Source organism: Puma concolor, chromosome B3 (assembly GCF_028749965.1).
Source record: "Puma concolor isolate L17-30 chromosome B3, mPumCon1.1.hap2, whole genome shotgun sequence".
Lineage (NCBI taxonomy): Eukaryota > Metazoa > Chordata > Mammalia > Carnivora > Felidae > Puma > Puma concolor.
In genome coordinates this window covers 115,054,980-115,076,006 of record NC_141672.1, presented here as the reverse complement: position 1 = coordinate 115,076,006, position 21,027 = coordinate 115,054,980, and the positions used below count along the sequence as shown (strand labels likewise).

Sequence of the window (21,027 nt, the reverse complement as noted above, 5' to 3'; positions counted from 1 at the left end):
CAAACACTCGGTGACAGCCTTTTCATGCCGTCACTAATGAGGAACATCCAGCCATGACGTGGTGTTTGCCGTCTGACCGTCTCCCGGGGCTGCCATTACGTGCAGGAGGTAACTGAGGAGGGTCACAAGCCCGTCTCAGCATCTTGTTCTTATGCCCGAACGCAGACCACAGAGGCATGTCTTACCATCTGCTTAAATACTCTTAAAGACACGCTTGATGTGTTGGCAAGGATGTGGAGAAGCTGGAACCCGTGTGCATGGCTGGTGGGGACAGAAAATGGTGCTGTCACTGTGGAAAGCAGTCTGGAAGTTCCTCAAAAGTTAAACACAGAATTATTGTACGACCCAGCAATTCCGCTCCGGGGTATATACCCCAAAGAACTGAGAGCAGGGACTCACACAGTTACCTGTACTCAATAGCCAAAAGGTGGGAATAACCCAACCATCCATGAACAGATGAGTGGATAAACAAAATGTGATATTATACATAAAAGGTACAAGTTTCTGACGCCATCCAACAAGGATGGACCTTGAAAACCTTATGCTAAGAGAAATAATCTAGACACAGAAGGACAATTATTGTATGATGCCACTTGTATGAGGTGCCTAGAATAGGCAAATTCATGAGACAGAAAGGAGAGGAGAGGTTACCAGGGATTTAGGATAGGGGGGAATGGGGCATTATGGTTTCTTAGGTACAGCTTTTGGGATGATGAAACAGTTCTGGAAATGGATAGTGGTGATAGTTGCACAGTAGCATGAATGTATTCAACGTCGCCCAATTAAATGTTTAAAAATCATTAAAGCGAAAAGTTGTATGTTATATATGCTTTACTACAATTTAAAAAGAAGAAAGAAAACCAGGATGTTTCATGTCTCCAAAATATTCTACTCTTTTTAAGAGGTGGCTGTTCTTTTAGATGCTGGTTTCAGAAGAGCTCTTGCTAAGGCAGATGGTGAAAGTCTAGTGACTAAGGCATAACTATGACAACCTGGCCCGTGGGCTCTTGGTGAGGGCAGGCCTGATGACTTTCATCAAGCAGGAGGTAGTAGTGGGGAGAGGCATGGAACAGTGTGGAGGGGACAAAAAGGCTGCAAGGAGTTTGAGTATATCTCTCTTCTACTGCTGGGGGAAGGGAGAAGGCACAGTTTCTCCCCTACGTCTCATCCCCTGGCCACATTTTTCTTGCCAACGGCCACGAGCAGGGACAATGCCTGACTCAGCCACTCATAAATTGTTCACCTCGGCAGGTCCCTCAACCACGCTGGGCTCAGCGTCCTCAGCTATAAATGCAGGTGCTGATACAACACCCCACCCCCCCCCCCCCTTCTCCAGTTGTGTAAGTGCTGTGTGACACAAAGAAGGTGGCCCCAGGATTCCAACAGCCTAGGAGCGAAACATAGGACTCAAGTGCCACGAAGGAGGTCTCGTGATGAAGGTAGGCTAACGGTGTCTGAGCACAGGCCCCTGAAACAGGCTGCACAGCACATGTGTAGTCTCAGGAGAACCTTGATTTCTGTATGTCACCACTCAGCACGGTTGTAAGCACACAAAGGGTACTTGAGAGAAGGAATGTCTAAGGCTGGAATGTCTTCAAAGAGTACACAGCCTAACTGGGGAGAACACATGCATAAATTACAGTAAAACATGGCAAGTGCCAAACTGGAGATACAATCAAGGTCTTACGGGACTTCAGGAAAAATCTAACTCTTTGCTGTTCCTTTTCTCAGTCTTTTATTCTTTTGCCATGTATTAAGAAAGCAAGCAAGGGTTCTGAATGCCGGAAAGACAGCCCGCAGGAAGGTGCTCTAAGCCGGGATTTCTGTTGCTGGGGTTGCATGCAACTCAGGGGCCCATGGCCAACAGACTGGGTGAAATATTGAAGGGAGATGGGAGGAAGGGGCTTAGATTGGAAACTAAGAATTCATAGTGAGTTGATCAATGCAAACTTACTGGTAGGTAGAATTGTCATCCCAGTAGCACCTTTGACATTTATTATTATTATTTAGACATCATTCTTAAATAACTGACCCATGAAACTTTAGCCCCAAAGGGATCTGGGTGAGCACACAGGCCAGGGGTTCTCCTCTCAGCACCACTGACATTCGGGGCTGGACAGTTCTTTGTGTAGGGGCTGTCCTGTGCATTGTAGGATGTTCAGCAGCACCCCTGGCCTCTCTTTGGATTGGGGGAACAAAACAGCTCCTAGTTGAGATCCAGTGTAACACGGAACAGGTCTTTTAGCCTGCAAGGACATGGGAATCACCTAGGGAACTTAAAAATTCTGATACCCAAGCTGTGCCCCAGGCCAATTCAATTGGGAGGTAAGAGCCAGCCATTGGCATATTTCAAATAGGCCTCAGACAGCATACCTCCTAGGATTCCAGTGTGCATCCAGGATGAGAACCACTGATCTAGAAAGATTAGGGAACAAATAGTTTTTGAATACCTTTAAGATGGTAGGTGTTTTACCTACATCTCACTTAAAGTCAACAGCTCCATGAAACTACAATTGTTTTCCTAATTAACCTGTGAGTAAAGGGAATCTCAGAAAGGTTAAGGAACTTGTCCAGGAGCATCCCAGGTGGAATGGTGGCTCTGCAAAGGGCAGTTTCAGTGGGAAGTGGTGGGCTATACATGGAAGACAAAGCCAAGAACTGGAAAGTGGACAGGAGCAGAGCAGAAAAATGCACTCAGAGCGCAGGATGTAGTCCGGGGCGGGAGGGGTAAGCCCATGGTTACAGATGTGGACCTCAGAGAAGCCATTTTCTGGTTAGAATGAGGTCAGCACAGGGGAGAGACGGAACACACACATCCATTCGTTTCCCTCTTTGCTCTGTGGGGAAAAGGAACGAGAGAGACAGGGACACAGAAGCCATGGGGACACAGCTAGAGCAATCAAGTGAGATCAGGGAGGCTTTGGATGTCTAAGAAGAAAGATACAAAATGTTATACTCGAGCTTGGATAATCCTGGAAGCCTCTAGCAGTGGGGTGGAAGAGAAGGCTGTTTCCTGTGGAGCCATTATAAGGAAAACTTGAGACTTGGTATAAGGTAGGTTAAAGGTAGATGGTTCATGTTTATTATCCTATTGAATCCTTGCATATCTCCAAGAGACATTGGTTGTCTGTCTACTCCTTGTCTGCCCCCTGCCGATACACACTCAGAGGAGGCCTGTCAGACAGCACGCTGACACCAGAGTGCCTCTGCTCCATTTGAAGGAACGGCCTGTTGTAGAGACAGATTTAAGTCACTTAGTCCACTGGAGCTGCTATAATAAAATACCACAGACCAGGTGGCCTGTAAACAACAGACATTTACTTCTCACAGCTCTGGAGGCTAGGAAGTGTAAGACAAAGGATTCTGCTTCCTAGATGGCTGTCTTTTCCCTATAACCTCTCATGGCAGAAGGGGTCAGGGATCTCTCTGGGGCCTCTTTTATAAGGATGCTAATCCCATTCATGAGGGCTTTGCTCTCATGACCTACTCACCACCCAAAGGCCACATCTCCTAAAACCCCCACCTTGGGGGTTAGGATTTCAATAAGTGAATTTGGGGGAGCCACTGCAGTAACTGGAGGAAATCCACTTAATAAGAAAATATCCACGAACTTCATAAATATAAATTGAGAAATAAGAATAATCAGACACTGGGGGAAAAGAAAAAACAAGAGCAGGTTCTAATAAAAATTGTTAAAAGCTGGTTACAGAAAGAAAACTCCTTACTCTGATAAAAGTTACATATCAGAGAACTCTGCAAACGTCTATTAGAAGGATTCCCAATGTTGGAACAAGACAAAAAAAAAAAAACAAAAAAACCCACTGACATTATTATTCCAAACTTCTGGATTAGTCCAAAATTTTTTAGAGGTTTAAGCTGTTAAGTACCACAAGACAAGTGAATAATAAGAGGTAGAATATGCATTAGAAGATAACATTATTATTATTATCTATAGATGTCAAGATTTTCCACCTAGAAAAATCCATGTTAAATAAGTGAAAAACTATTAGAATTGTTAAAGGAGTCTAGCAAGATGTCCAGGTAGAAAATAAATACATGATTTGATACATGCTGGCATGACTAACTAGAAATACAGTGGAAAGATCTTATACTATATTAGCAAAAACTATAAAATACCTAGGAATAAACCTAATAAAACCTATGCAAACTCTAGATAAAGAAATTTTATGAAAGAACACAAAATGGGAAGATATGCTATACTCCTGACTCAAAAGAGTCAACGTTAGGGGCGCCTGGGTGGCTTAGTTGGTTAAGCATCTGACTTCGGCTCAGGGCATGATCTCGCAGTTTGTGGGTTTGAGCCCCACGTGGGGCTCTGTGCTGACAGCTCAGAGCCTGGAGCCTGCTTCGGATTCTGAGTCTCCCTCTCTCTCTGCTCCTCCCCCGCTCAAGCTCTGTCTCTCTGTCTCTCTTACAAATAAACAAACATTAAAAAAAAAAGTCAATGTTATGAAGCCATTTCTTTTATTCTTCAAATTAATCCATAAATTCATTGCAATCTCACTTGAGAAGCAGAAGTTTTATGGATTTTGACAATTTTGAAGTATACGTAGAAAAAATGTACAAAAATACTCAAGGAAATTTAGGAAAAGAGCAAAGTGTTTGGGTAGGGAATTAGAGAGGGAGAAGAAAGTTGACCTACAAAAGAATGAAACCTAAAACTACAGTAATGAAAACGATATGTTACCCAAACAGGAAGAGACAAATAGATCAGTGGACTTGAATCAAGAACCCACAAGAATACCTACATATATTTGAATTTAATATATGGTAGAGGTGGCATTTCAAATGAGTGGGGAAAATTTAATAAATAGCATTGTGACAACCCTACCTCCCACCACACACAAAAATTAATTTACACAAATCAGTATTTAAATATACAAAATGAGTATAAAAATAATAGAAGAAAATACTAGAGACTAATTTTATAATGTGGGAGGTGGGCAAGTCTTCCTAAGTAAAACAAACCCCACAAGCCATAAAAAAAAAAATGATTGACATGTTTGACAAAAAAAAGATTAAAATTTTTCTCCACAGAATAATAGATATGATAAGCACAGTTGAAACACAAGATAAAGACTGATATGTATATGAGCAGAAGATGGGTACTATCCATAACTTATATGAGTTCTTAAAACCAGTAAGAAAACCACAAACACAATTTAAAAATAGAATATTCATAGGAGTACAAATCACAATAAAAATGAGTGGTCAGGAAAATGCAAATAAAAAAGATATAGTAAAAGTTAATAAGTACATTCACAATATTTTGTGTTGGTCCAGGTTTGGAGAAAGGCACTTTTGGTGGGGGTACAAATTGGTACAACCACTTTGTAGAGGAATCTTACTTTCTCTCTCAGTGTTCATTCCATTTGACCTACAAATTCTATTTCTAGGAATCTATCCTACAGAAATATTTACATAAGTATGAAAGGATATACCTATTAGGATATTCATGGAAGCATTACTTGTAAGAAGACCTTTATTTAAATTTTCTTCTCCAAGAATTTGCTCTTTTTCTTCTAGAAACAACTTTTAAGTTATATATCTTGGCTTTTCTTTCATGGTATAGGCTTAAAAAAATGTCTACTGATCCTTGGCTGTCCACTTATGTTATTGTCTATTGATGTTTAAGATGAAAGCAATGGGAAGGCTGCTTGAGAATTCTGTACACATTGGCAGAGCTTGTCAATAGGCCAAATTTTAGAGGGTGAAAAAAATGGGGCACCGGTCATTCAGTTGCTTCTTCCTCCAATTCCACAATGGTTACTGAGGTCTTGGGGGCACCAATCCTCACAGCCACGTTCTAGTTCCCATCAGCTTTTGGATGAGGAGGTTGAGGCCAGCATTCTGAATGTGTGTGCCGGGGGGTGGGGGTGGGTGCCCATTCATATATTCCTCCATTTTTCAGTTCCATTCTCTTCTCCCACCCTGCATTTTATCTGCTGCCCCCAGACCCGGAGGCTGCTGGGCTCTGCATACGGGCTGCCCCCTCCTCATTATTATCCCCTCAGCTACCAAGGCTATGATTTCCTCTGCTCTATTAGAGAACATTCTTCCATCTGCTTTCAGAAATGTGTTCCAGAAATTTGTTAAAATCATTTCACAGATGCCCCCCCTCTTCTTTTCTTGGTGGTTGTAGGTTATACCCTGTCTTATTCCTTTCGTATCATTTTGATGGAATCTTGGGAGGAAGGGGGGAAAAGAACCCTCATGTACTCAGTCTGCCATCTTGAACCACAAATCAAATGTATTATTTGCAATATTAGAAAATGAGACAATTTAAACATCCCTCAATAGGGAACTGCTGAACTAGATTACATTACATCTGTTGTATGGAATACTCTGCACTCAGAAAATAATGAATTAGCTTTATGTAGTAATATGAAAAGGTATCATGAAATAATACTAAAATAAAAAAGCAAATTGCAGAAAGTATGCATAATAACACCACTTTTAGAGATATATATATTTTTTGTACTTCCACAAAGGACTGATACACACAGAGCTGGTAAGGGTGGTCATTTATGTGTCTTAATTAACACCTGAAGGCAGCGGACCCAGTATGGGGTTGGCACAAAGAAGGAATCTCATCTTTTTGCTCTATATCATCTGTATTGTTCAAAATTTTTACAATGCATGTGACAGATCTTTGGGATTAACTATCATACGGATGTAAGACGTTCTGTTATTGAAATACTCCAACCTTTCCCATATAGAGAGCAGCTCAGCTAGTAAATGAAAGGTTTGCAACCTACAGACGATCCATGATACTTGATGTTTTAAATGCCGGTGATTATTATTATTGTTTAAAACTTTTAAGAAAACATGCCTAAAAGTAAAGGTATTGCCAATTTATTTTTTAAAGCTTACAGACCTTTAACAAATTTCTTCCAAGTCTCAGGCTCTATGACATGTAGCATGTTGGCAGGTAGAACACGTCCTGTAGAATCAATTTTGCTTGGTATGCTTTTATGTCTGATTTCTGAACTGTTACATAATGACATTAGTAAGCTGAGCTAGCTGCACTAGCCACACTTTGATATTTCCGGTAGAATAGTTTTACAACATCTTGTTACTAAGGAAGAGGTAAGTAATATAAAATGTCAATCATTTTAATAAAATTAGGTTTAACTTTTTATTTCCAAAGAGCAGGGTTCAGAATAACTCTCATGCAAAAGCACAATAGATAGCCTTTAGCAGATCCATGGATTCCAAAGCCTTTTCCATTAAAAAAAAAGATATCTACCTATCTATCTATCTATCTATCTATCTATCTATCTATATCTATCTATCATCTAGGAATCTATAATGCACCAAATAGTGTATATTTTGGAGCATGTGGACAAATTCAGATAAACACTAAAAAATGGAGCTTGGGATGCCTAGGTAGCTCAGTTGGTTAAGTGTCCGACTCTTGGTTTCAGCTCAGGTCATGATCTCACAGTTTGAGAATCTGAGCGCCACATCAGGCTTTGCGCTTGCTTGGGATTCTCTCTCCCCCTCTCTCTGCCCCTCCCTCCCTCCTCTCTATATCTCAAAAGAAATAAATAAACTTAAAAATAAAAGCGGAGCTCAGTTCTGCAGAAATTCATTGGTTTCCAATCTAAAATGAGACAAAGGGTCTACCTCCTGAAATCTGTGTATCATTAAAGGTCACGGTTTCTCCAGCTTTGCCCAGAGAAATAGTGGGCGTCACGAAGTGCTGAGCTGGCCTGTTGCCCCAGCTCCAGGTGGGTCTGTCCCCTGTGGGTTATAGCAGGACCAGGGCTAGAGCTCGGCCTTCGGAGTCTGCATCCTAGCAGGACCAGGTCTTTTTTTTTTTTAAATTTATTTTAATGTTTATTTATTTTTGAGAGAGAGAGAGACAGAGAGACAGAGAATGAGCAGGGGAGGACATAGAGAGAGGGAGACACAGAACCTGAAGCAGGTTCCAAGCTCCGGGCTGTCAGAGCAGAGCCCGATGTGGGGCTTGAACTCATGGACTATGAGATCATGACCTGAGCCGAAGTTGGATGCTCAACTGACTGAGCCACCCGGATGCCCCTAGCGGGTCCAGTTCTTGATGGAAAAAACCAAACTCAGCGTCTGGTTGAAAGCACCAAATTCAGCCATAAACTCAGCGCCTGGTTGAATGCACCATTACTATTTACATATTAGTCAAGATTTGGGGGATGTATGCCTCCTTCTTCCGCATATGTAGTTTTGATTTTTAAATTTCAATTTTCACATCCTCACTCTATCATTGCTTCTTCAGTAATTCTAGATCTTTCTCGAAGCAAGCAAAGTAAAGAATGCCCAATTTTAAAAATCAGAAGGCCACGTACGTCAAAATGCTTGGAGACTCTGGTACTTACCATACATATAGCACGACGGTTATCATTAACTAAGCGACTGGCCTAGAAAAGGCACTTACATATTAAGGGTTTTAAATTTTTTTTTTTTTTTTAAACGTTTATTTATTTGTGGGACAGAGAGAGACAGAGCATGAACGGGGGAGGGGCAGAGAGAGAGGGAGACTCAGAACCGGAAACAGGCTCCAGGCTCTGAGCCATCAGCCCAGAGCCCGACGCGGGGCTCGAACTCACGGACCGCGAGATCGTGACCTGGCTGAAGTCGGACGCTTTACCGACTGCGCCACCCAGGCGCCCCATAAGGGTTTTAAAATTAAAAACCTTTTAAAATGAGGTGATAAGACCATCTTTTCCAGCAGTAATAATATAAGTCCTTCTGTTTTCATAGAAAGCTATTTTCCATTTCTATCAAGTTTGGAGAGTTAGTCATTAAAAAACATCAAGTGTTTCACCAGAAAAAGTTTGATTTGCATCACAAATAACTAAAGGTAATTCCGAGAAACAGGGCAACTGAAAAACTTTGAAAAACTGTGCATGGTTTGAAAGCAATGACACAAATTTGAACTATTCCTTCCCTCTCTATTGCCAATTCTACAGAACAGCTGTACATGGACAGCCAAATCAATTTTGTGCGTCAAGTCACATTTTTACACAAAATAGTTTTCCTAGCCAGGAATTACACAGTAAGAAAACCAAAACCTTCACCATTACCTGGAAAATTGTAGAGAAACCCACCACATATCTCTTCAAAAAACGTTTAAGTGTTTGAAAATGTGTAATGTAGGGGCGCCTGGGTGGCGCAGTCGGTTAAACGTCCGACTTCAGCCAGGTCACGATCTCGCGGTCCGTGAGTTCGAGCCCCGCGTCGGGCTCTGGGCTGATGGCTCAGAGCCTGGAGCCTGTTTCTGATTCTGTGTCTCCCTCTCTCTCTGCCCCTCCCCCGTTCATGCTCTGTCTCTCTCTGTCCCAAAAATAAATAAACGTTGAAAAAAAAAATTAAAAAAAAAAAAAAAAGAAAATGTGTAATGTAAAACACAGTTGTTGAACAGTTCAAAAATAGCGAGAGACACCTGTGTTCTAATGGCTTCTACACAATCTCAGGCAATCCCATGCAATTTAACTTTTAAACTATACAGGCCTGACAGAATAGGAGATTTAGCAGGATAGGTGGGATAGCTAAAGAGAATACTTGTGATCAGACAAATACCATCCAAACCACTGTACATTTTAAAAGGTTGAATTTTACGATACATGAATTACATGTCAATAAACATAAGAAAAAAGGAGGAAAAAAAAAAGCATTGCATGTAGTTTCAGTGCTGCAGACAGAAGGTCCCATTCATCACCTCTGGAACCTCCTTTCTCTGTGGCCTGTTCTTCTGTTTCCATTCTCCCTCCTTTGCCCACATGCCATCCTATAATATTGGCAAAGGACTCTGGATTTCTCATGCACCCAACTGCTCTCTGGGCATACAAGGTTGAATTTGACTTTCTGAATCATCACCCTTTCATTGAGCCTTTTTTAGGGGGAGAGGGAATTTTGATTCCACAAAGCTCTGATGTACTAAAAAGGTCTCGGAGACAAAGGAAAGGGAACGAACATTGGTCAGTTGCTAGTAAGTGATAGGGTTCTGCATATCTGTTACGCCATTAATTGTCCTGTAAACTTACAAGGTCAAGATTCTTCTTCCCATACTCTAGATGCAAACACCGAGGCTCCGAGAGCAGTTTCCATTCAGACATCCAGTGGATATTCACCCAGGGTTTTCTCTTCAGAGGGCACAACTTAAAAACTGTTTCCTGAACAGGACTAATTTGAGCAATGAGAATTTACTAAAAACAACACAACGCTCGTGAAAAGTGGCATTGTTTTCTGGTGCACTTGCACCCAATGACGCTTCAACTAATCCCCTGAAGAACATTTTCCACTCTAGAAGATGGGATGTTTATGGAGATGTGATGTTCTAACATTCAAAAAAAAAAAAAAAAAAAAAAAAGGAGTAAACACACACAAGGACTATCTTCTCACAACTAAAAATAACACACAAACCACTCATTGGGAAAACTGGGCTTATTGTCACTTTGGTGGCTCCTGGGCTTGCCAGAGCCAATGGGTCAGCTCTCCACTTTAACTGGACTTGTCTCAGGGTCTCACCTACCATTCCTTCCTCCTCCTGCCAATAAATCCAGGTGAAGCTAATTTCAGTTGCATTTTCCTGGGTGCAGAGAGAAGAGCTGTGGCATTTGGAGTTGTTGGGTCTGGATTTATCTTCAGGGGTGTTCTTGGTACTTGAAATTTGCAAAATTAACCACTTCTCTCAACTGCTGCAACCACTGACTGCTGCATGGCCAATGGTGTACCAGAAGAACTCTGAGAACTGCTCATGGGTATTATATCTTCATAGACTGCTATGCTTGGAGATAGACTGCCTGGGTTCGAATCTCAGCTCTTCCTCATCCTTGCTGGGTGATGTTGGCAAGTTACATAATTTCTCTGTGCTCATTTCCTTATCTATAAAATGGGGATAGGAACTGCTCCTATCCCTAGGGTTGTTGAGAGGGTTCAATAATTTAGTAGAGGCAAAACACTAAGAATGGTGCCTGGCACATAGTGTCTGTGCCATTTAAGTGAAAGACATAATTAAAAAATGAAAATGAATATTGCCTTCATGAAATGACTTTCAGGAATTGCTTTCCTTGTGTTATTTTGTTGGTTAATCTGCACATGCTTACCTAAAATTGGTAAAAATTAATTTGTATGGCCTGATTGGCTTTGTGTAAAATGCAATCAGCCAGAAACCCAGGAGGAAGTATCAACAAAGATCTAACTTTCAGCAGGACAATGGGTTAAAACGGCTTCTTGATATTGACGACATTGACCAAAATGACTGCAGCTGTTAAGAAGATACACACATGCTCTACACATCCTGCTGCCTCAGGCAGATGAAGCAGAAAGAAGAGAAAAAATGGTTTTACTTTAGACTTGTAGGGAACGAAGCTCCAGACAGGGTCATCAATGGCCCCTGGCCACCTTGAACTCCCAACAGAACAAAGACTGGCACATACCCTGGCTTTTTATAGAGCCTCCCCCATCTCAGAGAAACCATTTATTTATTTATTTAAAAAAAATTTTTTTTTTTTAATGTTTATTTTTGAGACAGAGAGAGACAGAGAATGAATGGGGGAGGGGCAGAGAGAGAGGGAGACACAGAATCGGAAGCAGGCTCCAGGCTCTGAGCCATCAGCCCAGAGCCTGACGCGGGGCTCGAACTCACGAACCGTGAGACTGTGACCTGAGCTGAAGTTGGATGCTCAACCGACTGAGCCACCCAGGCGCCCCTCAGAGAAACCATTTAGCCCATCACCTGTTTCATAACCACGTTGCTCTTGGAAGGAAAAAAGGCTGGCTTAAATGTGTAGGTATTAAATATTTATTTGCAAGGACTTTTAAAATTTTCTCCACCCATGCTTCTCATTTCAAGGGGGAGGTCAAGCGGTGCTTTGGCGTGCCCCAGTGGCACCTTCTACGTGTCTACGGACCTCTGGACACTGCTGTGTCACGATCCTGGGAAGGAACGAATCATCTGGTAGTGACAGAGGGTTTCCTCTGGAAAAAGACCAAGCTTACCCAAATAGTTGTTGCTCTTGTACATCTCGGTGATGTTGATTTTGGTGGCTCCTTGGGGAATCTCGACAACTCGGTGGTAGCCCAGGCTCGTGAGGGCATGCTTGAACACGCCTGACACAACCTGACAGCCTGTGTTATCACCTCCACACACCCCGCATTTGTCCACAACTTTGTCGGAGCCTAAGTAGTCATCACAGCCAATGCTCTGTGGAGAGGTAGAAAACAAAAGACTCTTGTAGCATGTAACAGGAGTGCGAGGGGAGACGGGGCGAGGGGGCAATGGAAGATCTATTACTGGGTCTCGAACCGACCTCCCTCCTGCCCCCATTCAGCCCCTGCAGGTGAGCAAGTTCATTCTTCCTGCACTCGATGGACAGTCACAAAGCACCGACTCTGGGCAAGAAATGTATGAAATGTACACTCTAGGGGCCGGGTGCAGGCCCCAGACAGTAGACAAGACGAGCAAATCAAACAGTACGCTTGGTGGTGGCAAATTATAAGGAGGAAATTACGCAGAGAGAAGGAGCAGGGAGGGTGTGGGGGCCGGTCACTTATTTATACTGGCTGGACAGTGAAGTTGTCCTGCACATCCATCCCCCTATGGGACTCAGAGGGGAGAGATCATCTGGGATTTCTATACAAAGTTCTTTGGCTCCATGGTAAGTATTGCACTGAAAATTGGGGTTTGTCCCCAAGTCTTGTGTTCTAAATGACAGACCGTATAAATGCTTAGCAAAGTACCCTGAGAAGTGGTACTCGCAGGCTTAGCATCTTAGGGCATTAGGTCAAATTGGTCGAGATCTGGGTCTCTGCTGGTCACTGTGGCTCTGAAGAGTTGAGCAGCAGGATTTGGCTTGGCTCCCCCAAAGCATTTTTCCTGGGGGAAAGCGGGGAAGGAGGCAAAGGCCAGAGACACCAGCGAGCTAGACGATGATCTTCCCATGACTCAAAGATTTCTTTTGCTTTATCTTTCCCCTCCCTGTTCATGTTTCTGTTGGGGCCATTTTATTTTGCACTTGGAACAAAGTGCAAGATCATTACCTTTATACAGTCTTTTCCTACTTCCGGGGCTCATGATCATGCTTCCTGCATCTAAGATGTGGGCATGTGGTTGGAGCAAAGAATTCTGTCACATTTCTACGGGCAGATGGAAGTGAGCAGATGACAGCTGGACAATGAAGCGCTGTGATGACAGGATTCATTCACTGGGTTATGGGGATAGGGAACGGTACTTGAAATCAGAATGGTACTCTAAAACTTGAGACACATGTTTGCGGAATCACAGGCTTGTGTTGGTTCTTTGAATTCTAAAGAGCACTCATCAGACCCCATCCCAGGGGGGCAAAGTGGTCGGCAAACCATCCAAAATCCACTTGTGATTTTGTGAAATAACCCTGGGTCTGTTCATATGGGCCCTACAGGTCAAATCCTATATGCAGAGTCAAATCAGAAGGTTTTCAGGCTGTCCCCTCCAACCTCACGTTTGATTGACATCTTTCTGTAGACACTGTACCTCTGCATTATTACTTCCATATTCCTGAGTGCACATTAGTCCATCAATAATAACTGGTCTCTCTTCACAAATAGCTTCTCTGTAAAACATTATTTCTGACAATAACAGAACATCATCTCAATATGTTCATCCACATCCAATTAACCTCTCAAAATGCCATGTTTGCTGTGTATTTCTCCTCCCTCAAATATTTCTTGCCCCTGCCCCATGCACATTTTAGCGGAAAAATAAGGAAAATGTTTTCCATGCATGATTTCCATCTCTGACCCCTTGGGTTCTCCTTTGCTTTGAGAAAAAAAACAAAACAAAACAAAACAAAAAAACAAGCAAAATGCCACATTGCCAAAGCAAGATTCCAACCAAATTAAGGACATGCCTCTGATTGTCACTGATGGGGACGATGGATAGAAATGTTGGTCAGCACACAGTCATTGCCCTGTCCAGCAAAATCTCACTCTCCTCCCTTTCCATTTCTGCCGTCCCTGGGCCCGGTTTGTCCCAGACTGAGCTCCTCCACACGGAGGATTCCAGTAAAGGGAGCACTTCATACAAAGGCACAGAGGTAGGAAAGCATGTTCACAGAACAACACGGCTCAAGTGTAGGGTTGCTGGGAGGCATGAAATCAGGCTGGAGAATTCAGCTGAATGGTTTAAGAATCTTGTTTTCCAGGAGGAAGAATTGGATTTTTATCTGAAGGCATCAACAAGCAACCCCTGGGTGTCGAGAAAGGGAGGGCTATGCTCAGATTTGTTTCTCAGACGATAACTTTGGTGTTGTGGAGAGGGTCCCAGAGTGAGGAGAACAGGCAGCCTAGCCCGACTCTCTCTTCTAAATGGGGTGTAGGGGACATTTCAAGGATGAATGAGAGCCTCCAGAGACAAGGAAAGACATCACATGAATCCTTAGCCCCCAGCCCAATTAGAGCGGGAGGACCAACAAGAAAATTACAAATTACATAGCCACAGTGGGCTTCAGACAACCACAGACACAGACTAAATGCCATTTTATCTTGTGAAACAGATATTATATTGAGATGTTCTCCACAGTCCCATGAATGCCACCCCCACATGCCAGATTTCCTATGCAGCACAGCCACTCTGCAGGAATCTAGACATGGGAGGGAAGGTTGTAACCTTTTCTCCTGCCAGACGTCCAAATGGCCTACGGGTTGGCTTCGGTGAAGCGTGTAGCCACACAAGAGACGCCAAGAACTACAGGTGACACCCTGTTTCCTCAGGGCTTCATGGTCACTTCCTTCTGGGCTCAGCGCTGAAAACATCTCCACCACCGTCCGGGTCTTTCAGGGGACAATGCCCACAAGTGAATTGGGCCTGAATTCTGGCTCGCACTTTAGGAAGCTGGTCAGCTGGTCTCTGATGGGGATGACTTAATGCACTGGTCTCTGTTTCCAAACTCAGAGGCGCTACCAAAGTGCTATCACTAGGTGCTTAAAAAAAAAAAAAGGGCACTGGAGTCTGTGGACCTGGGTTTTGTGTTGGCTCTGCCTCTTAGGAGCGCTGATCTTTGGACGCACCAGTTAGCCATTCTGAGCCTCTGGTTCTTTTTCTGTGGCTGGGGTTGGTACGGTGTCTACCCGACGGCAATGTTGGGAGGACCTAAGCAGGTAAACAAGAAGGTGCCTGGCAGCATGGGTTTTGTTAATTACGGTCCTCATATACTGGTTTCATCTGGAATCCATCCACTTCGAAGTAAATTCCACCATCCTATAACCACAGACCCACTCTTATTTCTACAATGCTCTCTATTACTTCTCAGTCACAGATACTCTCTTCCTCATTTGGAGAGAGTCAGAGACATCCAAAGAGCTGAGGAAAGGCCAGCGTTCACCGTAAAGGTAAGGCACGTTGCTGGGCCCCTTCACCCTTACTGCGCCAACAGCACCTCGTGAAAACGGACAGGATGAACATCTGCTCCTTGATCTACCTTTATTTCATGTTTTTTTCTCACCATGTACCGCAGTTCAGAAGAGACATTTCTTGCTGTGACAAAGACAACTGGACAACTGGACAAATACCCTTAGTATTCTTCCAGTGAGTTTTGCAACATGTTGTAGGAGAATTTTACGCATTGCAAGCCATCACAGAAGAAATTGCTCAAGAATTGCCCCCAGTTGTGTGCCGAAATTAACCTAAATGAAGTTTCCTGAGGGAAATGAGCGATCTGGATGACATATCTGGTGGTGGAGTTCACAGGGAGGAGGCCTCCGTACATCACGGCAGGGCAGGCTGGTGCCTGGCGTGCAGATAGGGGAGCTTCTGATGCCCTAATGGGAAGCAGATGTTTCTATGTGTGCTCAATAAACACACCCGATAGGGTGACCTCCACTGGTTGGCTAGATGACACGGACAGATAGCACAACGCGCCTTAATCATCACGCTGTCACAACAGTGTGGGAGAACGTTATTATTAAAATGATTAGTAGCTAACACCAATTTGCTTTTGGTTTGCAGTAAGCTAATTCGTGGAAATACATATGGATGCCAAAACTTCTATTCATGACATTCTGTTGAAAGAAATCCTTTGCATAATGATAAATCCCTCCCCCTGATTACGTTAGGAATGCACATCAATACCACCTTCCTGGAAAGCAATTTAGCAATATATACTGTTTGATCCTACTTCTTCTTCTAGGAATTTATGCCAAGGAAATGATAAATGAGGCTAACGCTTTCTGTATGAAGGAACTCATCACAGTCATTATTATTAATAGGAAAAAATCGGAAGAGTCCTGAATGTCCAACACAGGGAAACAGTGAAACAACATATAGAAATTCTCTAGGAAATACTGGATGGATCTTTTTCCAGCCATTATTCTCATTAAAATCTGCTCGCACTTGCACCTATGTGATTGGCCCTCAACATAGTTCAGGAAATATTTTCTGAGGCAACCCCTACTATGTGCCAATAGGGTGTTAGGCAGGGAGACATGAAGATAAAACACACACAGTTCTTACGGTCTACATCAGGGTTGGCAAATGACAGTTCACAGGCCAAATCTGGCCCATGACCCATTTTTGTTTTTTTTTTTTAAATTTTTTTTTTTTTTTCAACGTTTATTTATTTTGGGGACAGAGAGAGACAGAGCATGAACAGGGGAGGGGCAGAGAGAGAGAGAGAGAGGGAGACACAGAATCGGAAACAGGCTCCAGGCTCTGAGCCATCAGCCCAGAGCCCGACGCGGGGCTCGAACTCACGGACCGCGAGATCGTGACCTGGCTGAAGTCGGACGCTTAACCGACTGCGCCACCCAGGCGCCCCAATGACCCATTTTTGTAAACAAAGATTTACTGGAACACAAACACGCCCATTTGCTTGCCTACGGTCTAGGCTGCTTTTGTGCTGTAACAGTGGGGTTGAGTAGTTGCGACAGAGATAGTATGGTCCACAGCACCCAAGATATTTGTGATCTGGTGCTTTACAGAAAAAATGCCAACCTCTGGACTAAACTAGAAGGCAGATGTGATCCCGTCATTCAACATAGTATATACTGGTGGGAGGGCAAGACTGAGGCTCAGGCTGAGGCTTCCAGATAAACCTCTGATTGCCCTCACCTGCTTTCTATACGCTGCCCACTTGACTTGTTCCAATATGTTTCAACCCTAAAACATAAGGCAAAGAGTTGTCATCTTCTACCTCAGTAGTCTTCAACAAGAGTTTTTTAAGGAAAAAAAAACACATACTTTTTAAACAAAACCTCATGCAGAAATGCTGAACTCCAATATACAAAATGAGGCCGGGTTTGGAAGTTCAGCACGTCCCTTCCTTACCTTCTTGCTCACGGCCATGGTTTCTCAACCATGGCTCTAGGGACATTTTGGGCCAGATGGTTCCTGGTTGTGGGGGCTATCTTCTGCACTGTAGGATGGTTGGTGACATGTGACACCCTCTCCTCAGTACGACAAATGAAAATGTATCTAGATGTTGCCAAATGTCCCCAAATGACCTCCAATTGAGAATCACTGCTGTAGCATAATCTTCAGCTCATGGGATACCAGAGATGAACATGACAGGTCCCCCAGAAAGCATTAGAACAACGGCAGCTCCAAGAAAGTGCAAAAACAGCACTCTGTCAATGTCAGAGAAGCTAATGAACAAAGAATACTTAATTATCCAGTTGAAACAACAACAACAACAACAACAACAACAACATTTCCTCACCACCATCAACCAACCAGTAGGCTAGGGCTCTTTAAGCTTGCCATTTGGTCTAACTTCAGTACGGACAAGATTATGTTCCAGAAAGAACACAGTGCCTAGTATACAGTAGGCACTTAGTAAGTGTTTGCTGAATGAAAGAGCAGCTGGCTGAGGCATCAGGAGATCAAAACTACAGGACCAATTTTCTCTCTTAACTGGATCATCTCTAAGGTATCTTCTGGTGCTAAAATGTTTCCGGAAAAAAAAAGGAGTTACAGCCCTGATGTGAGGAATCCTGCCACGTCTCAAGTCAGAGGAATTTTCTATACGTAGACAAAATTAAATTGGAAACAGGAACCAATGGGAAACAAACTGACAATGTCATTCATTTGAAGAGAAGAAATGGTCCACGGGATGAAAGGTATTTTGGCTTCCCTAACGAAGACAGTTGTGAAACTAGCGATCTGGTTTTAATCAAGCTTATGGTTGTCACTTTTCAGTACCTCATCCTATTTCATTAGAGAATAGCACCTTACCAAGCGACTTAACTGGAAGAAAATGCTGGCACTCTTGCAGGATAAAATTGGATGAAGGTCAACTGCAACAATGCTTACAAATCTGATGAAAGAAGCCCCGAGAGGGAAACGTTTCTCACGCCGTAAGAGAATTACCACCCTCCTTGCCACCAGGGTCATCTCTCCCTGGAGAGGGGGGATATTCCAAACCCTCAAATTCCCATGCTTTAGTTTCATGGTTTTCCTCCCTGATGACTTAAAATGGGGGGAGGGGGCATGAATGAATTATGACAATGATAACCGCTTTATTATAAAATTAGGTATATATATATTTTATATAGAATCATAGAAACCTCTGGACCTCCATTTTACTCTTAAAATGTAAGGCTCTCTGGTGAATTTTCTATTGAAAGAGAATTCTGTTTTGGGGCACCTGGGTGGCTCAGTTGGTTAAGCATCCGACTCTTGATCTCAAGATCAAGCCCCTGTGTTGGGCTCTATGCTGACAGTGCAGAGACTGCTTAGAGTTCTCTCACCCTCTCTCTCTTTCTCTGCCCCTACCCCACTCATGCTCACTCACATTCTCTCTCAAAAATAAACACCAGTTAAAAAAATTTAAAGAGAATTCTGTTTAAAATACTTGGTCGGATTGTTTGGAAACTCTATAGGGCCCCAGGAGGGGCTCATACCGTGTGGGAGAGGTCTGTTAGGTGCTGTGGTTTTAGCAGCCGAGGGGTCAGGACTAGGAAGTTTCCTGCAGAAAGGAGAAGACACAGTCTATATTCTATATGGTGAAGTTCTGGAAGCAAGTATTAGCAAAAAGACAACCGTGAGTTGGGTTGACGAATGTGCCCCAGGATGGAGGCTGTTTGCACCTTGGCCTCATTTACACGGCCCCTCCTGGGCTCAGACAGCCTGAGTCTGCAGGTGTGGGTCCAACCAGAAGGCCCTCAGAGGACTGTGGGTGAATCCAGTGACCCACCAGAAGGCAATAAGGGAGACTCATGCTTACATTCTGGTCCTTTCCTTGACACACAGCTTCTCTCCAAACGTGCCTGTTTGCATTTTTCTCCACAAGATGGCACCTACAGGCCTTCGTAAAAGGGTACTCACCTAAGCAGCTAGTTTAGGGACAGGAAAACGTGGTTAAACATTTAAAGAATGATAGTTGGGGAACACCAGAAGGGTGGGCTCAGCAACTCAGGCGGATTGCATATTTACTGTTGTTAAGATACGACTTTCACTTTCCCAAACATTTTTGTGGAGCATTTAAAAATGTGAGTGAACTAATCAGGCCGTTTACTTTCGCACTGTTCAAGGAAAATGCTTAGAAATCTGTGTAAATGTGTTAAACTTCGGGAGTTAATGGGCTTTTTGGATGTCCAGGGATGGCTGAGAAGACTGGCTGGTTAGTTGGTTGGGGTGGGGAGATCAAGAGGGAAAAAGGCTGGCTATACTGAACATTAGGGGGCTTGAGTCCCACGGCTGTGGAGTCAGGGAACAGCACACGGAAACACGGTTTTCAGGAGATGCTTAGCAGACACAGGCATTCGGGAGAGATGGGGAGACTAGAGGCTGAGAAGCACAAAGACAGCTACATTTGGATGGGCGCAGAGGTAAGGGGGGCCTGGATGGGGAGAGGGAGTTAGAATGAAGGGCAAAGTCACACCAAGCTACACTGAAATAATGCCCTATGGACCGAAGAAGGATGCTCCATTAAAGGTAAAGTAGGGGAGACTTCTAGGTCCTGGGAGAACAGCAGTGTTGCCTGTTTCGGGCAGAAGCCTTACTTGGGGGGAGAGAGGGAGGCAGGCCTTTGAAGGAATCATCTTAGAGCAAGGATTGAGGTGTATATCTTGGTTGCCATTGATTTCCTCATTGGATTCAGTCATATTAATTCTCTCTCTTTCATTGGAACTTTCTTCTAGCACCGTAAACATTTTCATTGGAGCTGTCTGGATGGAAGTCCTTCCAAAGTTTATTTTTTTCCTCCTCTGTCTTAATTAAAAAAAAAAATCAAGAATAATAAACATTAGTTGATCCTTTCTAGACCGTTGTTACTTGTCACTCAAAGTGTGGTCCGTGTACCGGCAGCCTAGGATCATCTGAGAACTTGTTACAAATCATGGCCCCCATCCCAGGCTCACCTGAATTGGAATCTGTGTTTGAGTAGCATCCTTAGGCGATTCCTGTGCAATCTGGGATTATTTGGCTTTTGGATCACTTTTTGTTTACTTCAGGCTCTTTCTACTTTTCTCAAGGTGCACACCAACCCCCAAGTGACAGCCAACGCCCCGTCCAGGCAAAACAAAGACAGCGCAACACTATCACCCTTTTGGTTACAAACTGGAAAGAAACAATACCTTGAGAAAGCTTTTCTCTGTGAGATTTGTAATGGGGGCCAGGGTGAAGGTAAGGTGCATATTCATACACGGTCTCCTGAGAATCCCAGGGCTGGATGGCGGGAGAGGCTCTGGGGGCGCCAGCTCCTTGCCTCACTGAAGGAGACCCAAGTCCTAAGATGGCAGAGAGAGGACTTCCTGACAGGGACTCCTTTTCATGACACTCCAGATGCCCTCCTCCTCCTCCTGAGGCAGGGTTTTACTGTCTCCTCACCTCAAATGGTCCATTTTCTTTTCTTTGCGCTTATTATGTCCCCATAACCACACGAGGATGCTTTTATCTACCAGCCAGAATAGCAAGTCCTTTTAACAAACTGTCAGTGTGTAAATCTTGGATAAACTGCTTGGGGGTGGGGGTCAGCAGAAACCAAGGCAACAAGAGACAATGGCCACACTGAGATACAGCTAAATAGGAGGAGTCTGGTTTTGCTTCCA

General features: G+C 43.5%; 1 protein-coding gene across 4 annotated transcripts in view; it reads right to left on the bottom strand.

Annotated features, from left to right (window-relative positions):
• Positions 1-21,027, bottom strand: part of THSD4 (thrombospondin type 1 domain containing 4) — a 570,947-nt gene that overhangs the window by 87,968 nt on the left and 461,952 nt on the right. For all 4 annotated transcript variants that reach the window (XR_015252788.1, XM_086711100.1, XM_086711101.1 and 1 more), the window contains one exon: positions 12,004-12,208. Coding sequence is in view for 3 of the 4 variants with exons in the window: in XM_086711100.1 (XP_086567226.1) it covers positions 12,004-12,208 (205 nt within the window). In the remaining variant the exon portion in view is untranslated. The remainder of the gene's footprint in view (positions 1-12,003; positions 12,209-21,027) is intronic.